Genomic DNA, 23233 nt, shown 5'->3' with positions numbered 1-23233 from the left:
AATCCTGGAATTACAGTTAATACAATGAAGTAAAGAACCTATTGCCCATTTACTCAAGGAACTGAGAATGTGCATGAGGAGATGTCAGGTTCTAAATCATGATTCGGTGCAAGGATTTCAATTTTCATTGAATTCAATTTCACATCCATGAGAAGTGAACACAAAAATAACGACTTAAACTTACCTCATCTATATCAAAGAAAGTATATTCTCTAAGCTTTAAGGGGAAAATATTCTGCTCCTTGTCTCTCCCTAATCCTGCCCTGGCAGATATGTTGGTTCAAGTGCTGACAGCCTGTGCACACGGTCAGCCAAATAGATGCCTAAGAATAGCACAGGAAAGGATATACTTGACTAGAGTTAATGACAATCACTGCATTCTTAGGAAAAGGCTCTGGGGGTTGTCTTATCCATAAACAAAGAGCAAACTGGATTTATGTGCTCAATACTTTCAGGAGGTTCTCAATACATGCTGGTTGTTTGATTCATTTCAACGGAATAAGGTCACATCAGTGTCCTCTGCATGAAAAGGCACTTGTTATCTACCTCCATTGGGTCCTATGCTGTGTTGTAATGCCAAGCAAACAGGTTTTCTGCAACTTGGAAATCTATGACACTGATCCAGAATGTTGATATAGGACAAGTTAAACAGAGTACAGACAGCTGAGCAAATATTAAAGAAGTCTATGAATTAATAAATAATATTAAAATTTTGTACAAGTAGAGTGAGTACATAAGTTTAACTGGGAATGTTGGCAAGAAACCTTGATGAATGTTTGCCTGGACTAGGTAAGGCCATGGAGAATTCACAACCTTTTCACTAATTAATCATCATGCAGTCTAGCAGGCTGTTAAAATAAATCTGGTTTCCCACACCAGTCTTCCCCACTAGACCTGTTTTGGAGACTTGGAATTTCCCCAAAAAGCCAAGGTCCTATGAGCATTCTCAGAAGATGTCAATTATTCGCTGTTGGCTAAAGACAGTACCTCTAGCAGCTCTAAACCTTTTTCAAATTAAGTGAAGAAAACCAGTTCTATTAGTCTTAATAAAAAGTAGTATTTTGGTTTCCTTCTTTGCTTCAACCAAGCAATCAATCAGAAATAATATTTCTGAATATTATTCTGAAGAATATGAAAACATTCTCTTTTCCTGCATACCTCTTTTGAGGTATTAACCTCACAACAGACCTGGTGAAGATGTTATTAATATACTCATTTTACAGAGCTGAAGAGGAATGAAGTAAATTTCCTGTATCCTAAGGGTGCAAATGCTCCTTAATATTTCCCTGTAAAATATTTTAAGATTAAGTTTATAATAGATAGCAAGAACTTTGAAGATCTTACTATTAAAATAATAATCTATAATTATCTATTATCTATTATCATCTATAATAAGATCTTATTTTTATTAAAATACTTTATGACTAAGGTGTACTATCAATCAACAAAAATTATTTAGTGGCAAGCCCGATGATATATATCTATGTACAGAATTAAATAATTGTCTTTGGCCTCAGAAAGTTTACATCCCATTTAAAAGGCAAGTTTGTGAATGTTCTGTGAACCCTTAGAGACATAAAGAATAATGAGAACTGGCCTGGTCAGAGAAGGCTCAGCCAAGATGAAATCCAAGTGAAAGTGGGAAGGATGCCATGGCCGTGGCTAAGAAGAGGAAGCAAGGGCAGTGGGGAGAGGGTAAAGGAGCCCATGACAAGGCAAGAGTGTGTTCGTGTGGAAATCAGGAGATTAGTCAGAGAAGTGGCAAATGTATTCATGCAGCACTTAGCACCGGACCTTGAATATAAGAAGCACATAGGAAAGAAAAAGATGAAAAGTAAAGCTGAGTCTCAAGCAGTGAACAGTCATTCCCTAATCTATCAATCAGATAATCGCTGCTGCTTCCGCAGAAAGCAGAAATGTCTTCCCAGTACTTCCTCAAGAAAATAAAACTGTCACCACAGTTCCTATTTTTTCAGGAGAAGTTCTAATATTTTTTCGATTTTATGACAAAGGCAGTCATTGAAAAATTTCGAGTAGGAATTTCAATTTAATTTTAATTGAATTGAAATTTAATTTTGAAAGGAAAATGAATCTGGCTGTATGAGACTTAGGTAAGAGTCAAGGGAGAATGACGGTGAAAATAGCTAGAACTCAAGTGCACGATGCAGGTAACAGAATATGAGACCCAGGAGGGAACTTTTGAGTGACAAAGAGAAAAATAGTCACATAAAAGAGTAATTACATAGCTCAAAGTATTAGGATGCAATGATCGATAAGATGAAAAAGGGAGGAAAATATACCAGATTTTACCCTATGATTTAAAAAAATTTTTTTAATGTTTATTATTTTTGAGAGAGAGACAGAGAGCAAACAGGGAAGGGGCAGAGAGAGAGAGGGAGGCACAGAATCAAAGCAGGCTCCAGGCTGTGAGCTGTCAGCACAGAGCCCAACAGGGGGCTTGAACCCACGAACCGTGAGATCATGACCTGAGCTGAAGTCGGCCACCCAACCAACTGAGCCACCCAGGCACCCCTACTCTATGATTTCAAATCAGAGGAACTCTGAGGAAACATTGTAGTGACAGAAACAGAGATGAGTGCCAAGGAGGCAGTAGTACAATAATAATAGGACAATATTTTTCCTTCATCCCCTCCCATGTGAATGTGGAACAGCAGTTAGTTTTTTGTTGTTTTCCAGCAGCTAACTTTTTATCCTCGTCCTGGAAAAGAGGACTTTCTATCAAAGAAGACAGAAGAAAATGTCTGGAGGTGTTAAGATATGTGGCCGGTGTCCTGACCAGAACCCTGACCTCAAACTGAGCTCAACTCAGTTCCAGGACTGAGTTGAGAGTGGGTGGATGCTAGGGAAAACAAAATGACACAATTTGATGCAGGGGCAGGAACAACAAGCCACTGCCCTACGACCCAAGTGGGAGCATGCCTGAAGTTGGTAGTTATCATACAAGACTCTTTCCTTTTCTGCAATGCAATCAATCATCATCACATTTATCTCCAAATACATCAACCCAGTCTCCTGAACTTAGTCAACGAAGAGAATAGTGTCACTTACAAAAAGAGAGGGATAAGGACAAGTGTTTGAAAGGGTTTTTGCAAAGGCTGTTGCCACGTCTTCCATATGATTATTATCTGGTGGTCCTCCTAAAAATAAATACTAGCATTGGAATGATCTGCACTGGACGGGGTTTCTTTCCGTTTGTTTTGTCAGGGAAAGGAGGGCAGATAGTGAGTTCTATCCTGGTTTCTGTGTATATGGCACGGTTTTACCTAAGTTCAAAAAAATACTTCGAACTCAGTCTAGCTGTTGTATTTTTCCTCAGTGTTGATATCACTTTGTCCAATTCAAAATTTCTAAATAAAACCAAGAGGAATAAGAGCTTAATACACATTGCAAACTATTACCCTTACAATGTGTGTTGCTTGATATATATTTTGGCACCACACACACACACACACACACACACACACACACACAGAGGCTGTGAGTTCGTGGCCTTGAATTAATGTCTGCCCCAGATGTTACTTAAGTAAGTCCTCTTAACTTCGACAGCCACCTACCTGCATTTTTAAATCTTGCCCCACAATGGACTACGTTTTCCAAGAGCACACGTCGAGAGAAGCCCATGAAGTGCATTGTGGGAATTGTAGTCCTGGGTGACTTTCTTTTCTTCCCGGCCCTGGACCCACGCTCGGATTCCGGGAGGGTTGAACCCAGGATCTACCAATTAGCTGGGGCCATGTCGGTGAGGCCGTGGTCCTACCGGGAAAGCCCGTGTGGGAACCTCGCAAAATGATTGGTCAATGCATGACCCCGGGGGCGGAGCAATAGGGTGGGCGGGAAGACTGCGACGATTGGGCACGGAGCCCGCGGCGGCGGGCGGGGATTGGCTGCGCACTGGGGCAGGGAGGCCTGGGAAGGGGCGGAGGAAGGAGACCAGAGCAGGAAGAGCAGCGGTGAGGCGGTGGCGGTGGCTGAGTTGGTGGTGGCAGAGGCGAAAGCGACAGCTCCAGGGGGTGGCAGCGGCCGCGAGAGCAGGATGCGAGTCCGGGTTGGGCTGACGCTGCTGCTCTGTGCGGTGCTGCTGGGCTCGGCCTCGGCGTCCTCGGGTCAGTATCCGCCCCCTCGGATTGGAGGCCGGGAGCCACCGCCCCCCGGCCTCCATCCCGGGGCAGGGCCGTGGGGGCTCAAGCTGGAGACTGCACTCTCTGGTCACACCTCGCACTAGCCTGTCACTCGTTGTCTTTCCTTGGACTTTGGCTGGCCTGGACTAGAGCGAGTATTTAGGGAGCTAGAGAGGGGAGGGAAAGAAGGGGCGGTCACCCTGCCCACACCTCTCCTCACTTAACAAACTTTAAGCAACTCCTCGCGAATGAGGAATTGACCCTGGAAATGAATCCCAACAGCTGGCTTAGATCCACAGAGGTACCTGAGCCTTTTGGAACTTCCTCGACTCTCATACAGATTATGTGCTTGAGATTTGTAAGTTAAGTAATTGACACACCTGGATCTATCACTGAGCAGAGCAAGGGCCATCAAAACCAGGATGTTGACAGTGGTTTGGCGGATTTGCTTAATACCTGAGGTGGTCCCTTGTCTGTCTATTTAAAAATGAAGACTTTTGATATAATTGTGCCCACTCTCTATCCCTTTTCAGGAAATATTCCTGAGGAAGTGGTGTTTACCTCTGTCACGGTGTTGGAGTTCCCCCATGTTTGTTGACAGTAACTCTATGATTTTTGAGAAAATTTGGTCCCTATAGATTTAAAATGTATAGCAACTCGTTTTCATTTTTTGGATAGATATAGAAATGTGCCTTTGACTTGATTTTCCAGTTAGCTGATTTATACTGTGGTTTGTTTTTTATTTTTTAATAGTTCAGTATGCCTACATCTGAAAACTTCTATTTTGAAAATGTTGATAAAGAAACAGTGTTTCTAATTGTTGGTAAAGAAACAATTAGTACAATAAAGCTTTTGAATTTTAATCAGTTTAGTTAACAAGACAGCTGTTCTGCGGCTTTAAATTTTTTTGGAACAAGGCAGGGTATAAATGTCAACTCTTTTTTTTTTTCCAACAGAAAATTTCCCAGATGGTTATTTGAATCCCCAAATTATCTGTCCTAGTTGTAAGTCGATGCCATAACGTCATTCTGTTTCTAAAATGAGAGGTCTAAACCTAAAATTCTATCCATAATGTGGTTTGAGATACCATTTCAAAAGCAACAAGCATATGCTAGTTACTTAACTGCCAACATCATCCTTTAAGGTCTGCCTTATCCCCTTTTAGTGATGGTTTGTATTCATATCCAAATCTTCAAAAACTCTACATAACTCTTGAAGCCCTGCTTGCATTTATTTGACCAAAAGAAGTATGAAATGGAGCTGTTGAGTGTAATGGATAGAGTAACTGATGGACCTCAGACCACTTGCATCAGAATTCCTCTTAGGAGTTTGTTAAACATGCAGTTTTAGGTCTGGAACAGGTCAGCCATCTGTAGTTTAACAGAGTTCACAAGTGATTTCTTCACGCTAAAGTATAAGAACTACTTAAGGAACATGGTAAATATTCCTCTGAGTTCAGTCTGCACAATTTAAGGAAAATTAAAGCATAGAAACATTTTCCTGCATCTTCCATTAAGTTATTTCATGTACTTAGAGCTTCATGTCAGTGGAGATGATACTTAAAGAAGTCATTTAAGCAACAGTTGGGATTCTCGGGTAGTTAAAATAGTTTATTAAGACTGAAATGTTAAATCTTTGGACTGTGTTGGTGTAAGCAGAGATTTCCATTGTAGTTAAACTTGCCAAAGCATTTCTCTGGCAGAGGCAAAATCCATGTTTAGCCACAACTAAAACCATATAGATGTGCGTGCTGACAAACAATAAAGGCAGTACTGTACTCACATGAAGTGCAAATATGGTAAAACACTTGTGTGAGGTAAAGTTTTAGAAATTGAGTACATGGCTTTTTAGTTGACTTTTTTATTCATTAAATTGCTTATTCATACAGGAAGTCCACCTCATTATTAGTTTAGATTTAAAGATTTGCTCCTATTTAAAACTCAAGTGTTGGGTCATAATTTGTGTTGACTTAAAGTTTGAATATTAGTGGTTACCTAGAGCAAGTTGCATTTATTACCAGTTAGAATATAATCGGCCAACAAAGGAAATCTCTATCCTGTCACTGTTAGTAGCTATTATTTCATAGTTTGTCTTAGAGGCATATAAAAATACGAAACTTTTATTAGCAATGTTTTCTTTTTCCTGTGAATAAATAAAGGAGGGCATTAAAAAGGCTTTTCTCCTTCATTCTCTTGATAATGAAAAATGCTATAATTTTTCTCACTTAGAAATACATGTTTTCTTGGGTTGCCTGGGTGGTTCAGTGAGTTAAGCGTCTGACTTCCTCTCAGGTTATGATCTCACTGTTTGTGGGTTCAAGCCCCGTGTCAGGCTCTGTGTTGACAGCTCAGGGCCCGGAACCTGCTGTGAATTCTGTGTCTCCCTCTCTCTGCCCCTCCCTTACTTGTACTCTGTCTCTCAAAAATAAAAACATTAAAAAAAAAGACATACATATTTTCTTATTTTCAACAGGAAGAGATAGTTTACTTTTTTTTCTTTATGCCAACAGTGTTACAGAATCTTTTAAATTAGATCCACTGCTAAGTGTTTCAGATAATAGTTCTATTATCATACTCAAAGAGTAAATTTGAGATTGCAGAGGATGTTTAATTTCATTGTTCTTTTGTTCCTTAAAACATTGTGAGTCAACGGGGCAGGTGGTATTACTCTCTCTTGATGCGTTGAGAAAAAGGCTAAGGAAGCTTGCTGTATTGAACCATGTATGTATTAACATGTAATGAAGCCAGGTTTTGAAGCTAGCTCTCCAGGCCTTGATTTGGGAGTAATTAAAATCAGGGGTATTGTAGGATCTGCACAGAATCTATGGCAAATCAGAGAACAGGATGTCTGCTGTCTTTCGCCAAACTCTTAATACTTTCTGAGTTTGAAGGTCTATCAGTCTGTTTAGTTTACATAACAAATTGGAAAATGAATCTGTGATGATTACTTTTCCCTGAAAGAATATCCCTGATACTTTTTGCAGTTTGGTTAGCTGATATAATGAAAATTGGTCTTTTTCAGAGGAAGGTGTACAATTATTAAAGTAATGTAAACCATTATGTTTTGGATGTGTTGCTATTGAATGAGAAATGTGTAACTCTTCGTTGAATTCTTTTGCATTTTTTTCTTGATGTCTGTGTTCTGATAAAAGCATTATTATTTTCTTTTTATTTATGCATAACTTCAGTGTCTTTAATTGTTACCTGACTGCTATATATGAGAAGTTTCTAGATTATAAGCAACTTCTATAAAAGTGTTATGTGAATGGATATATCAGTTTGAAAGAGAAAATAGCTTATGCCTTAAGACTACCATCTGGAGTAGTCTTTCCCAGTTTAGTAAATGAGAGAGAGTTCTCTTATTTACCAGTAACCTTAGTATATATTCCTAGTTTGAAGAGAGAAGAGAGAGAAGCATGATGCAATTCACGTGAAATAACCCTGATGTCACAAGTTTCCATGTCTCTTGGAGTTCAGAAACACATTTTGCCAGTCAAACGTCTAATAGCTTGTAGTGTCTCAAATGTACATATCTTAAAATTTATTTATAGGTGTCTGTATTATATACCTATTGGCTACGTATGTGACCTGTGTTGAGAAGGTACTAAATTTCATGATTTAGTGATCAGTAATTTAAGAGTTCCAGCTCATCTAAAGTTTCAGTATGTAGGTATATACTATATATATCTGTGCATTTAATGACTGCTCTTGATATATTAGTTAATGTTTGTGATTAAACACATCCATACATACAACCTTTTTTTTTTTTTAATGTTTATTTTTGAGAGAGAGAGAGAGAGAAGGAGACAGAGCATGAGCAGGGAAGGGGCAGAGACAGAGGGAGACACAGAATCCAAAGCAGGCTCCAGGCTCTGACTTGTCAGCCCAGAGCCTGATGTGGGGCTCGAACCCGCAAACCGTGAGATCATGCCCTGAACCAAAGTCAGATGCTTAATCCACTGAGCCACCCAGATGCCCCCATACATACAACTTTGATATATAATGAAGATGATTTTTTTTCCTTTATCCAAGATTTGCTGAGAATGGAATTTGAACTGTATGTTAAACCTTGGGCTTTGGGTAAAACTTGTGAAGAAGTTAGCATGAAGGATGATTGTTCATTAACTGGCATCACTACCTAAATGTTATGGGCACTATGGGACTAATGCATGCTATACCTTCCTCTTCCCCACTCATCAGAAAAAAAACATATTTGGAAGGCAGTCTAAAAGTAGTTAATGTGGAAGTAGCTATGGTTTAAGTATGTGAATTGACAGCACTTTTCTTATATGGCAAAACCTCAGTAGTAGACTAGTTTTCTCAAATATTCAAGAGAAATACTGTGAAATAGTGTTGTGTATTTTGTACATAATGAGTTGCTTATACTTCTTAAAGTTAGCTCACTACTTTGATAATACAAACCCCAAAGCATGTTTTTGTTAGGCTTGAAAGAGTTGCAAGTTATGAATAATATTTAGGGTGTAACCATATGAAGTAAAGATAAATGACAACCAGAACACCAAATTTCCTGGTAAAAAGCACATGGTTTTATAGCATTTTGTCTGCTGGTTAATTTCCCATATAACTTACAGAGCAGGCAATACTGAAGCTCACTCCTGGATAAAATCAGGTAATTTTAAGACTAGGAAGGCAACTTAGAGATCATGTGGCAGTTGTTTTTAAACTGGCCAGGAATACAAAGATCAAACACATGCATATGGACACTGGGTTGTTGAATGTGTTTGTATAAGATCAGAAAAAAGAATGCCAAGAAAGTTGCCAGAAAAGAAGTTCTAGGAAAGCACAAAAGGAGTAATAGAAGGAAGGTTAACATAATTGGACAAAGCCAAAGCAGCAGATAGGAGTTTGGAAGAAAGGTGTAACCAGGGTCTAGATTCATTGTTTATTTAATAAGAGATCTTAATTTCTTAATAAGAAACATGATGGTTTGATGCTACTTTTTATTTGTATCTGGTTATATCCCGAATAGAGTAGAACACAAATCCTAAATATCTTAGTCTGGCAATTGTACACTCACATAATAATAATTCTTAGTGTCCATCTTTAGTAGTCTCAGTGAACAGTAAGATGCTAATCAGTACTAAGATAAGCTATGTAATTCCAGATTCTGATCAGAGGAAAATAATAGGTGGTATCCTGAACCACAAAATCAGAGATTGATTTTTATAAATTTAGTAACACATTCTTAGTAGTAGACTTAATATGTGCAGAAGAATTGGATGGTTATGTGCAGAAGTGTCTGGTTTTGGTGGTGGTAGTGGTAGCTGGTCTTCCTGCCTATATAACAGATGGAGCTGCCGTTGTGCCCGGGGAGAGAAGAAGGACTACTCCAGCCAGCCCCTTGTTTTGCTTTCACCTAGTATTTTCTGAGCAGTTGCTGAACACAAGCAATTTTTAGGTAATTCTAGGTGTATTTATCAAGTGTCTGATTATTATTTGTTGTACTTATTAAGTGCTTTAATAATATCTGCAATTTTCCAGCAAGAAGGATGACTAAAATTGTCTTAAAATTTCTTTACAGATGAGGAAGGCAGTCAAGATGAATCCTTAGATTCCAAGGTGTGTACTAAAATTTGCATGGACCAGTATTTAATGCCCAATTTAAAAGTATGGATTCATGTATCTTAAAAAGGATATGAAATCTGCATCTTTTGAGCATAGAATTGGGTTAAGAAAAACATAGCTGATATTCAATGTACTAGTTCTTCCGGAGGGGAGGAAGGTAGGAATCACTGACCTGTAGGAAGGAGAATAATAAATACTGTGTTTTCATTCACAGTGTTGGTTATTAGGTTTAATTTTAACTTAAATGTGCTGTGTAAGAGCCTGAAGGCAGTAACATTTTTTTTTTTAACGTTTATTTATTTTTGAGACAGAGAGAGACAGAGCATGAATGGGGGAAGGTCAGAGAGAGAGGGAGACACAGAATCTGAAACAGGCTCCAGGCTCTGAGCTGTCAGCACAGAGCCCGACGCGGGGCTCGAACTCACGGACCGCGAGATCATGACCAGAGCCGAAGTCGAACGCTTAATCGACTGAGCCACCCAGGCACCCCAAGGCAGTAACACTTTTCCTGCCTAATGAGAGATTGATTTTATTTCTGTTTTTTTTTTTAAGTATTTTTAATTTTGAAGGCTTAACCTCTGCCATTTGTTTCCACTTATATATCAATTTTTATACATCTGTTGAGCTAAATTGGTTGATTGAGTGAATAAGGCTGAATATTATGCATCCAAGGAAACCATTCAGTTATGATCTCTGATCTCTAGATTTGAGGAAACACAGATAAGAATCAGAAAGTTGTAGTACGGGGCTAGCATAAGGGGAAGTATAAGAGATGTTGGGAACTTATAGGGAAAGACCCTAATCCAGACTTCAGGAATTAAGGAAGGCTTCCTGGGGGAAGTAACATTTAAGTTGAAATTGAAAGAGTCAGGTTAGGCAAGTGATGAAGGCATGTGATGAATACATACCACAGTGGTATGTATTCAGAGTTTAGAGAGACGACCAGCTCCTTCACAGCTGAAGGAGATGTATCTGGATTAATAAAAGTAGTGGTCAAATTAGGTTGGAAACTAAAAATACTTTACATTCTCAGACCCCTTTGCCATCAGATGAGTCGTCGGTAAAGGATCACAGCACAGCAGGCAGAGTAGTCGCTGGTCAGATCTTTCTTGATTCAGAAGAATCAGAATTAGAATCACCTATTCAAGAAGAGGAAGACAGCCTCAGGAGTCAAGAAGCGGAAAGTGTCACAGAAGAAATCAGCTTTCTAGAATCTCCAAATCCAGAAAACCAGGACTACGAAGAACCATCGAAAGTACGAAAACAAGGTAGTCTGGGCATTTTCTTTGCTTTTGCCTGATTTAGAAAGGAGACAACTAAAATTTAAACCAGTGTAGAAAGATGCAAATGTCTAGTTTCTAATTTTGAACCATATATAATATATGAAGTGTGGTAGTATAGGATTTTCTAGATTTTTATATGTCATAGTTATTCATTTAATGGATTTGACCCGTTACATAAGCTGAATTTGATGATGAGAATTGCATTTGTATTACAGTAATATCCTAACATTTCTTTTTGTACTCCAGTATATAATTATCTGTCTGCATGGTACACAAAATAGAAACTCAAGAAAGATTGTCTAATATGCTGTTCTGGTTATTTTCAGAATTGTGTTAAGATTTTTGCTACAATAACCTTCCCTGTCACCCTAGGAAATTGATGTAGGTGTTTATTCCTCTAACTGAAGCTCACATACACTTTAATTCTTTTCTAACTTTAACCTTCTTGACACCCTCTGTTTTTAAATTTACAACTTGCTCTTTCTCACAATAGAGTGTGCTAAATACCTATCCTTCTAAAATTAATTGTTAATGAATCCACTCTGCCCTGTCCCATCAGCCTCCTGTCATTTAGTTTATTATTTCAGATATCACTTCCATACCCACTTATTATTTCCATTACTAACTACTTTTAGAAATTGATCCAGATTTGACCTTTCAAAAATACAATTTCTTTATTATAAATACCCATACTTGCAAATAGAAAAACTGTGTAAAAAAATTAAAAGCATCTTAATTCCATCAACTAGACATAACAGCTGTTAACATTATGGAGAAAACTCAGGATCTTTTCTAAATACATAGTTTTCAGAAGACTAAAATGGGACAAAATGTATATTCTATTTTATAGCCTATATTTTGTGCCTTAACAGTTTATCTTGAACAATTTCCTTTATCATTTAGTATTCTTTTACAATGTGATGGTTAATGACTATAAAAAATTTTACACGTAGGGGTGCCTGGCTGGCTCAGTCAGAAGCGCACGCGTCTCTTGATCTTGGGATCCTGAATCTGAGCCCCGCGCTGGGTATTTACTTAAATAAGTAAAACTTAAAAAAAAAATTGACATGTCATAAGTTGGAAATAGGTTGTTTACAATGCTTTTTGTTGGGTGACCATTTTAGATGTATCCTTGTGCACATCTATGAAAATTTTCAGAGAATTAGTTTTTTAAATATGCTGGACTAAATATAAAATTTTAAAAGACATTCGATACATACTGTTAAGTTGTTCTTAGGAAAAGTAATTGTTTACTTCCTTTGAAACTGCTCCTTTTCCTGCACCTCAGCCAGTGTGTATTACCATTTTTAAGTTTTTGCCAAATACTATAGCTTAATTCATTCTTTTTTATGTTTTATAAGGGAGACTTTGAAACATGCACAAAAGTAGAGGATGTAATGGGCCCCTGTACCCATCTCCCGGAGTCAGTGGCCCTCTACAATCCCATTCTTGTTGCGTCTCTGCCACCCCACACACATTAACTCTTTTCTTTCCTAGAGTATTTACAGCAAATTCCACATGTTATTTCACCTATGTGTGTATCTCTCAAAGTATGACTTTTTTTTTTCCAACAAAACCACAAAAGTATTAGAACACCCACAAAATTAGCTGTTGTTCCTTAATCACTCAATCCCCAGGCTCTCCGTTTTCCCAGATGTTTCAAATATCTTCTTAGAAGTGATTTGTTTGAATGAGTATCCAAACTAAGATCATAGGTTTCTCTTAATCTATAACAATTCTCTCTCCCTTGTTTTTTATTTCATTTTACTTGTTAGAGAAATAATGTCCTTTGTGCTATACAGTTTCCCACATTCTGGGTCTAGTTGGTCATATCCTTGTAATATAATTTAACGTGTTCCACTGTCTGTTGTCTAGTCTGTAAACTGGGAGTTAGCTCTACAGGCTTGGGTAGATTCAGCTCTGGTTTTTTATTGAGAATATCTCATAGCGTATTGTGTACTTCCTTTTACATTGCATTGCATATAGTATCTGATTGTCCCACTTCTGGTGATGAATCAATGAAGCTGGGTGGTGTCAGCCTGATCCAGCCATGCGAAAATTCCTCACAGATATTTCACCTAGAGGTTTTGGCAACCATTTTGTTTGTTGTCTGGATTTCACTAAGAATTGCAAAGTGATGGCTTTCTAACATGCAATTCCACCTGCATTTGTTATCTGGGATTCTTTTATAAAGAAAAACTTTCCCTCATCAACTATTTGGTTACCCTGAAATATAGTCCTTATAAGCAGGATAAATGCTCGAGTTTTTCCCTTGAAGTATTTTCAAATAATAACTTGGTGCCCTAGCAACCTCCAAAGGAGGCCAATGAGTACATTTTTTTGTTTGTTTGTTTTTATTTGCTTTGCTTTTGCTTTGCTTCTGAGCATCATTACAGATTTGTGGGTTTCACATGTTGGTGCTTCACGCTATTGCAGTCACCCTTCTTCATTGCTCACATGACCCCAGTTGTGCCTGTTTAGAGTTCCTTTAAGTTCATTCCTTTGTTCTTTTGACTAATTGTAGGTAACTTTTAAACATTTTTTCTTTTCAGGCAGGGTAGGATGTCTTAAATTATCTTTTACATTTCCTAACCCAGAAATGAATCAGCCATTCCTCCCCCCCCCCCCCACACACACACACACAAACCAGATTCCTGTTAGTGGAAATTGTATTTAGACACTACAATCTAGGCAGCAGGGACATGCACTGCAACTTAGTTGTCAGTACTGATAGCCCTTTTTGGTGGGTATGTTTAGGAAATACATCATTCATCCTGATGCTTCCTTTTCAAGTTAAATATCGTGAGAAAACCCAATGGGTCAGATTGGTATATTGGACTCCAACGAATGAGAGATCTTACCCAGCACCAAACCTGACTAATATGTTCAAAGATACAATTATCACAAGACACAGGTGAAGTGTCGAGAAGTCTGTGACTGCCAGGGCTGCTGCCAGCTACTGCTTGCCTCAACTAGGATGCACTCTGGCCTGGATTTTAACGTACGAAGCCTCTGAGTGATGCATATGGAATGTTACGTCCATGAATGGGGCTATTTCCATTATGAAACATCTCCAGTTTATTCTGTGATAACTGCATAGCTTGTGTGACATTTTCTAGGAAGTCATTCCTCATAAATATATACATCCCAGGTTTATGTACAGTGAGCAGTGTAGACATACCACATGCATACTGCTAAAGCATTCCATAGGTAGGAAGGACCTGCCTGGTAGGAAATACCTTTAGTGTGCTTGCCGGAAGTCTTTTGTCAGCATGTTTCTAACATGATTTGATCATGTCACCTCTCTGTTTATGTATAACATAAATTATATATGCATGGTTTTGTGTGCAGTCCCAACTACATTAGAACTGGGTACTATGATATTTACTTTTAGACTTGCTTTGTTCTCTCATCCACATCTCTGCCATATTGATCTTCCTAAAACCCAAATTTGATCCGTAACTCCCCTGTTTACAACCCTGCAGTATCTCCCCGTTTGCCCGTGAGATGACACATAAGCCCCTTGGCATGATTCCCAAAATCTTCCACATGCAGCATGCCTGCTGGCTTCTGTGACTTCATCTCTGTGGCTCTGCCCCAGACCCTCTTTCAGTGATATCAAACCCATTACCATTCTTCAGATACACCGTGCAGTTTATGCCTCTAGGTCTTTGTACAAGTTCTTCCTGCTGCTTGGACTACCTTCCTCACCCCCTTGCCCAAATTTATCCTATTTCTACTCATCCTTAAAGAAGAACTTAAGTTTCTCCTTTCTGAAGTGGATCTGAACCACCCAAGGATAGTTGAAGAGTCTTATGTCTGTAAGAACTTCCTGCCTCGTGTCCCTGCTTTCCCCCTTATGTCAGTTCTCTAACAGCAACCAGACCAGTTTTCCTTCCTGTTCAGAGCCTCCAGTGGCTTCCTATCACATTCAGAATAAAGTCCAAATAAGGCCTTCCATGATCAAGCCCCTACTATCTCTCTGACTTTATCTTCTGCCACTTCCCTTCACTCACATGATTCCAGCCACACTTGCCTTCTTGTTGAATATTTTACACTTAGTTCCAACTGTCTCTGGGATCCCCAGGACCACACCTCCAGGCTCGATGATTTTCCATGAGACTCATAGGACTGAGCATGTAGTCATATTTATAGCTATGGTTTATCACAGCAAAAGAACACAAAACACAATAAAGAGAAATATGCATAGGTGAAGCCTGGGGAAAAACTGGATGCAAGCTTCCTATGGTCCTCTCCCTGGGGAGTCACACAAAACGTGTTTAATTTCTCCAGCAACAAGTTGTGGCAATATGGGTGACATGCTGTCTACCAGGGACACTCATTAGAGACCTATACCTAGAGTTGTTTTAGGAGGGTGGTCATGTGGGCACTCTGTACCTAGCACATACCAAAACTGCAGACTCGTGGAAGGAAAGCAGGTGTTCACCATAAACCATATTGTTTGTACAGTTGGGATGAGTCACTCCTAACAGGGTAGCGGGAACCCTTCCAAAATCTTAAGTTCCCAGACACCAGCCAAGGGCTAACCTTATAAGCAGGTCTTTTCAAGGACAGAAGTTAAAACCTGCTGTGTGAACTCTTCTCTGCATAGTCTACCCCCTTGGTCATTAGCTGTCTTGGCTTTACAGCAAAGTTACTCTCAGTGAGACCCAGACAACAGAGTGAGAACAGTCTGTAGTATTGGTTTCAATTATGCCCTTCATGGGTCCTGGACTCAGCCAGTCAACAAATCCCATTAATCATAAAGGCCTGCCTTAGTCAGGTGGCTTCCCCCTTAAATATCTGTATTAACCCTTTTTACCTGACCTTAAGCATCAATTCAGGCCCAGCACAACTGGCCAGTAAGTTTTAGCTGAGGCAGTGTCGTGATAGTCAGGGTGCACATACAGAAATATAGTCCCAGAGGGCACGTGTAGTAACCCTGCAAACAAAGAGTTTACCATCATTGGGGCACCCCAAGCAGGGCATATGTTAGGCACTATGATGTGGCCTCCTACCATGGGCATCTTGTCCTGGGGTTTCCAGCAGTCCAAGTCATTTAGCTCAGTCTTTAGTTTCAGAGGCACTACCAGTCAGCTCCAAACAGTTTTGTTGTCCATGAGAGTGAGACCAGTGCATCCACCTCATGAGTGGGGACAACAGCTGGAAGTTTTCTGCATGGCAGGTGCAAGGGCCTGGCCGCCTCCTGCTACCTCATGGTCAACCCTGTCAGATAGGAGCACAGGCTCAGCACTCTGAATGCAAAGCACTCTAAACAGCTTGGAATGGTGCAAGGAGGGGGAAGAAGCTTCCAGAAATAGTTTCAAAAAACAAACATCATCATGCCTTCTCCCCTCACTCATGCCTCTCCAAGTGCAGGAGTTTCAGTTGATTTTCCTTGTTGTTTCAAAATCAGTGTTTCCATTCAGCAATCATAATTTTGTATTTTCTTAGTCATCCCCTAGTCTCATCCATACCTTTCACTTGGAGGGGTTCTGTGTAAGAGGGGCAGAACATCTTCTCAGAAGAGCATTTTTATAGAGCTGAGCCAGAAAACCACCATGTTCAAAAATCAGTCAGGACAAAATCTTGAATTTTCAAAAAATTTCATAATTTTCACAAGTTTTAGAGGTTTACATAATTTCCCACCCCTTTTGCCCTGATCACATAACCAGTAAGCAGCCTAGAAAAGATCAACCCTTCTCTGAGGACAGCTGCAATGAATAATCAGATTGCACTAAGGTGTGTGCACAGGAGAGGTGAGGGAAGCGGTCACGTAATCAGTCCTTGTTGGAGATGGCAGCTTATCAGGAGAGCCAGACACAATTAAGACATGCCTGGAGTCCACTCAACCTGTAAGGAGTGAATAGAGGGTCATAGTTCCTGCGATGTACCCTCTCACAAATTACAGCTTGGGGCAATAGTCACAAGTTAAATATGCAGCCAGTCAGCAGCTTGATTTCAGGTAGTCCCATCGAAGAACAATTCCTTTCCTGTGAGCATTTGTATGTGACCTAAGCATTCACGATTTTCTCACAATGTGGGGACCCACAGAAAGGTGGCCTAAGGTACAGAGGTCACAGAATCCGAGCTCTGTTTATTGAGCCTATTCCTGTTTTCAGTTCAGTCCAGCTCACACTGAAGCTGGAAGCCTGTCCCAGATAGCATCAGGTTTGAGCTTAGAATCAAGTCCAGGCAACTAGGATCTGTGAATTCAGGATTTTTTAAAAGCCAAAGGCTTTTTTTTCTGCAGCAAAGGCTAGATGCTGCAGGGCCAGAAATTCTAAGTGACATTGAAAGCGACTGCTACACCTTTTGTGTTGTCACCCTTTGAGTTCCCTCCCTTTCTCTCTCTCCCTCTCCCCTCTCTCCCCCAACCCCATCCCCACAGGCACGCATTTCAGGCTCTAAGGTCTGACCTCTGCTTTCACAAGCCCTCAGTAGCCAGCTAAAACCTGTTCTTTAGAACTTTAAAAGTGTGTATCTGTAGATCACCTCTTTCTTACTGTCTCCCTGTTTATAGGGGCTTCACTAAGCAAACATCCGAATCTTCCATAGCAAAACCCAGCAATTACAGAGACTTGTTCCGTTTCCAATACTCAAAGGAGTTTAAATTCCAACCCGCCCACTGGTGGCAAAAAGCAAGGAAGTTGTGTCCCACTAACACATTTCTTTTTTGCAGCTTCTCCTGATCAAGATGATTCCTCAGGCATGTATGGAATTATAAGTATTAAACATTATATGTCAATTTATATCATGCATCCAGCTGTGATAGCCACGAAATACAAAGCTACCAAAGAAATTCCTTTTCTTTTTTTTACCTTGTTGCAAATTTACTTGAACTGCCAAGAAATAAATTCGGCATTTACATGTTAACATCACAGCTGCCAGGGAAGATCCTGGCTGGAGGCTGGAACGCAGGGGAGGAAGGGGAGTAGGGGAGGCTACTGCAGCAGCAGCTAGACTGAAAACAAACAAACAAAAAAAAAAAACTGCTTGGGCTCTCCTTCCCTCCCTTTTCTTTCTGGTTTCTCTGAAGTTTTGCTCTGGCCCTAGGACCTGGTTTTATTCCCTCTTGCCCCCCACCCCCCCATCCTGCCCCTCCACCCCACCTGGAGGAGAGAGCACTGTAAACTTTTAACATTTTTGGCCCGTTCACCTTTGGGAATTTGGGAGCCCTTTCTCCTATTTGGAGGAGAGCATAAAACCCAAAGGCATCACTTTGGCCACTGTGGCCAGAAGCAGTGAGCTCACTCCCCTGGAGTTGGATCTATCATTTTCAGATTCCACAGGTAACGTTTATGTCTCATAACAGAGAGCAGCTCAGCTGCTGCACCCCACGGATGACCCTGTAGCCACCTGGCCACCAAAGATTCATCACAGCCTGTCCGCTGTCCTTCCTTTCCCAAACAGTGCTTTCACTGTATTTCAGTGGGTCGGGGTCATCATAGCGAATCCTACTTCTGATGCCAGCTGACTTGGGTCTCCAAGACTTCCCCGGGTTCCATGATTTGCTGGGAGGACTCAGCAAGTAGTTGTACTCACTGCTTTGGGTGATTATAGCAGAAGGGATACAAACCAAAATCAGCATGAGACGAAACCCAAATGAAACAAGGTGCAAGTTTCCAGCAGTCTTCCAGGGGACTCCTCAGAGAATGTACTTAATTCCCTGAGCATGTGTGGCAACACAGGTGAAATATTACCTTCCAGGGAAGGTGGTTAGAGACCCAGTGCTTGGAATTTTTAATGCAGACTAGTCATGTAATCACTCTCGGCCTAGCCTGTACCAAAATTGTAGGTTCCCAGAAGGAAAACAGATGTTGAGCATAAACCACATTGTACAGTTTAGGCCCAGTGAGTCACTTTTATCAGTTAGGGTAGTGGGAACCCTCCCAAAATGTAAGTTCCCTGATTCTAGCCAAGGGTCCACCTTTCAGAGGAAAACAGCCATCCCTGTGGTGACTGTTTTTTGCACATTATCCCAGTAAACGTTTTTTGTAAACAAATAAATGGCCATCAAGAGGGGAAGTGATTACATTGTGGTGTTTCCTATTATAGAATATTTGCAGTTTTTAAAAAGAACATTTTTATTGCAAATGACAAAATCTGTTCAAAAGTGGCAAAAGCAGAGGGTTTTTTGGTTCCATAGGCTGTTCAGGGCTCATGCCATTGAGGACTCCAGCTCCTCTCTCTGCTATTCAATCTCCTTAGTAAATTAGCTTCATCTTCATGTTGGTTCCATGTGATCACAACTGATGGTGGCTGTACCTCAGGAGGCTACAGAAGGCTGTACCTTCCTTGGTCCTCAGGAAGAAGTGATACCTGCATCAGAAGGGCAGGAACCTCCCCTAGGAGTCACTAGTAAAACTACCAAGACAATCATTTGACCATCCCTAGCTCTGCAGAAGGTGAGGAAAGGGTTAAGAGTGAGCCAATCCGCAGTCTGCCACCTGCAAGAATAGTAGTGTAAAGTGAAAATGCCACATTGCAAATAATTCACTTAGTATGATCCTTGTATTGATCAGGGTTCTCCAGAGAAATGGAACCAAAGGCTGCCTGCTGGCAGAATTCCCTCTTGCTTGCTCAAAGGAGGTCAGTATTCTGTTAGGCCTTCAACTAATTGAATGAGACCCACCCACTTATGGAGGGTAATCTGCTTTACTCAGAGTCCACTGATTTAAATGTTACTCTCCACAAACACCTTCATAGAAACATCCAGAATAATTTTTGACCAAATACCTGGGCACTGTGGCCCAGTGAGCTGACACAGTTAACCATCACAGGTCCCTTTTGTAAAGAAAAGACTTTTTCCCCCCTATATATTTGCAAGTGAAAGAGAAAAGTGAACTACTTTTCTAGTAACCGTGGTTTGTTTACCTGGGGAGAAAAAAGGGAATTTGCAGTGGTAGCTAAAGATGACTGTGATTTTTCTTTAATTTTGTATTCTTTCCTATCGCTGTGATTGTCTCTGCAACAATAAACATGTTATCCGGATAGTCTTAAAAAAGAAAAAATTAAGTCAAATGTTGAGCATCTTGCTTTATTTCAAATGGCACAGAAGGAACCGAGTTTAAACTTGATAAATCATGCTTAAGTTGGGCTATGAAATAAGCAAGTTGGTTGAGTAATAGGATGGCATTTCTACCTCATTGTCACTCACATGGGGGTGGCTGGGAATAAAACCTTAATTTAGTGATCAGATGTAACAGGAGATAGATGGCTTAGGAAACATAGTTCATTCCCTACAGCAGGTTGTGACTTTAATGAAAAGATTTCATTGTTTTATTTTGTTTTGTTGGGGTGTGCAAGAAATTAGTTGTGCAAGAAAACTCCTTTAGGAGACCATCGTTGTGGAAAAGCACTCCACCGGGTGCTATTCAGACTCTAAGAACTGTCTTTAAAGCCATTATTCAGAGAAGCTCACTCTTAAATAGCTCACTCTTCTTAAATTGCTTCTCCTGAGCAAGTTTCACTCTGTATGGTTTCTGATTGTGCCTGTCACTTTCTTCTGGGCACATGGGCCAGTGCTTGTTTGTCTTTCTCCTTTAAAATTAGTTCTCACAGAGAGAAGTGAGCTCGTGAATTCTTAATGTTTTTTCATTTTCCATATTACTACCTTTCATTCTTGTTCTGAAAATTGTTTTAATCCTTAAAGCAAGGCCTTCCTGCATAGTCTGCTTCTCTTTCCTTCCTTCCTCCCTCCCTTTCTTCATTAACATGTCATTTCTCAGCTGTAGTTAGAATTCTCAGCACTGGGTGAAAACAATCTCTATAATAAATTATATAACATTGGGAATTTCCCTAAGAGATTGTTGTACCGTATTTCCACAGTAAATACCTCTTTATTTTGCCTATACCATTTGCTCTATCTCAAGTAGGGTTTACTTTGAATCATCTGTAGTTGGGTTTGATTTTAGTAATTTGGGGGTTTTCGATGATGGTTGGTTGGTTGAGTTTTTTGGGGTTTTTTTTAATATGAGATTTATTGTCAAATTGGTTTCCATACAACACCCAGTGCTCATCCCAAAAGGTGCCCTCCTCAATACCCATCACCCACCCTCCCCTCCCTCCCACGCCCCATCAACCCTCAGTTTGTTGGTTGGTTGAGTTTTTATCTTGGTGTTTACTAAAATTGAACACTATATGGTTCAACACTATATGGTTGATAGCTTTTTAAGATTAAGTGATTGCATTTCAACTATTTTCTACTACAAATATATTTGACTAAAATTCTACTTACTGTTGTATGCTTGGAAGTGCAAGATAGCTTCAAACAAGCAGCATGATTAAGTAGTTTTCTTATTAATAGAGCACTTATCTAAACTTATAGATACAGTATCAGTCTTTACTGGCAGTGTAAAAGCTCCTAAGATGAGAAATTTGCAAAACTAAATCCTTTGCTTTTATCTTTATGGATCAAGAAGTTGACTTTTTTGGGTTTCATTTTGATTTTACCATTAGAAATGAGGGAAAGCTATTGGGTGTTGCTATTCCCAGGACATTTAATTCAGTTCATACAGCATCATTCTAGCCGAACTTTCATTGCTCCCTCTCTCTTGGGTTCTTTCCATCAGCATTCAGACATGCTGTAATAGCTTATATTTTAAAAACCAAAACCCCTTCTAGCAACCTCCCTTCTTCCCTACTCCCCTTTGTAACGTTCTTCTTTGGAAGAGTTGTCTTTATTCTCTTCCTCTCTTCCCATTCTCTCATCTGACTCCAGGAATGCTCTAATCCCCTCAAGAACTGTCTGTCAATCCACTGTGCTCTAGTCACATTCTCATTGCTGGATACTTGGTCAGTTCTTGGTCCTCATTTTACTGACCCCTCACATATTTTTTCATACTCTGAAGATAGTTTCTTCACTTGGCTGCTGGTTCCCTGGAATCTGCCTGACCTTCAGATACAAGATTGCCCTGACACCCAGACTTGGATCCTCTGCTCCATCTACACTCCTCTCCAGTGACCTTCCATCTGTATTGCTGCCCAGGTTTTCGTGTAGTGGCCACACTGTTGCTGATTTAACCAATCTCCTGTTGATAGACCTTTGAGTTCTTGTTGGTTTTATATCTTTATATACAAACACTCTCTTACACATATCTCTTTGCATCCTTATTGGGAGCATTTTTACAAGTAAACATCCTAGAAGTGGAAAAATGGGATCCAAACGTATGGACCGTTTAAATGCTAATAGGTATTTCTAAAGGTCCCTCATGAAAAGCTTGTACTAATTTATACTCCTGCCAGCAGTATGAAGGTTCCCATATACCCAGACTCTGGCCAGTGCTGAATGATTTCAGGCTTGGGGTTGTTGTTTTGGATTGTCTTTTTTTTTTTTTTTTAACTTTTAACTTTTTCTAGCTATCTTGAATGATTTTTACTGACTTTGCAAGAGCAAATCCTTACTAGTTTAAATATAAAGCAGTCTGTTAATTATCATAAGTTTTCATATAACATAAATCATAAATATCTTACTGTCAGGGTTTAAATAGATAGTGGTACTGTGTCGTCATTGTAGAGTCAAAATATGAATCCTCTAAAAATGTGATTTTTCACAGGAAGGTGCAGAATTGACTTAAGGACACATTTTCCCCCCTTTCATTTTGTCAGGTTTGACTACTGGTATCATTAACTTAAATTGCATAATCAGTCTGCTTCATTGCACCAGAGCAGTGATTACCATTGTTTTTAAAGCTGGTACTGTTTTTGTGGCAGTTTTTTAAATGACAGCTTTGAAACTCTTGCAGAATTTCTTCATGGAAAGAAAATTAACTGAATAATAATGCTATTGTAAGAATATCTACTTGAGATAATTGACTTACAACTAGCAAGTCCCGGTCAGGAACTTTTAGAAGACTTTACAACCAGTTTAAAAGGTAGTAGCAATTCCCTGTTGTGATTTGGCTTAGAGAATGTAGCTGAGACATACAAATTTTCTTTCTAGTTACTTACTAATAAACACATTATTTAGACCGAGATTCACTTTAACTAAATTGGTGAAGTACATGCACCCTGGGGTTTCTTTCTACTTAAGTTAGTGCTGAATCAGCCTTGGGTTAAAACCCTTTGTTGCCAAAAACCTTTGGGTTCTTTCCAGTTTCTTTGCTGGCGTATAGTTTCATCACATGAAAGAGAATTCTTTCATATATTTGCACCCCTTAGAAAGCTTTGACAAATTAGAATTCTTAGGACAAGCTATTTTTTTTTAATTTCTATTATCATAGCA

At 39.7% G+C, this 23233-nt stretch overlaps 1 protein-coding gene across 1 annotated transcript in view; it reads left to right on the top strand.

Moving 5' to 3' along the window:
* The first annotated feature begins 3944 nt into the window (after positions 1–3944).
* SEL1L (SEL1L adaptor subunit of ERAD E3 ubiquitin ligase) overlaps positions 3945–23233 on the top strand; it is a 52587-nt gene continuing 33298 nt past the window's right edge. Inside the window, exons 1-3 of the mRNA XM_007094994.3 lie at positions 3945–4124; positions 9681–9718; positions 10758–10992. Of these exons, the coding sequence (XP_007095056.1) occupies positions 4055–4124; positions 9681–9718; positions 10758–10992 (343 nt within the window). The 5' untranslated portion in view covers positions 3945–4054. The remainder of the gene's footprint in view (positions 4125–9680; positions 9719–10757; positions 10993–23233) is intronic.

This window comes from Panthera tigris, chromosome B3 (assembly GCF_018350195.1).
Source record: "Panthera tigris isolate Pti1 chromosome B3, P.tigris_Pti1_mat1.1, whole genome shotgun sequence".
NCBI lineage: Eukaryota > Metazoa > Chordata > Mammalia > Carnivora > Felidae > Panthera > Panthera tigris.
Note: the sequence above shows the minus strand (reverse complement) of the source record. Positions and strands in the feature narration are given on the sequence as shown.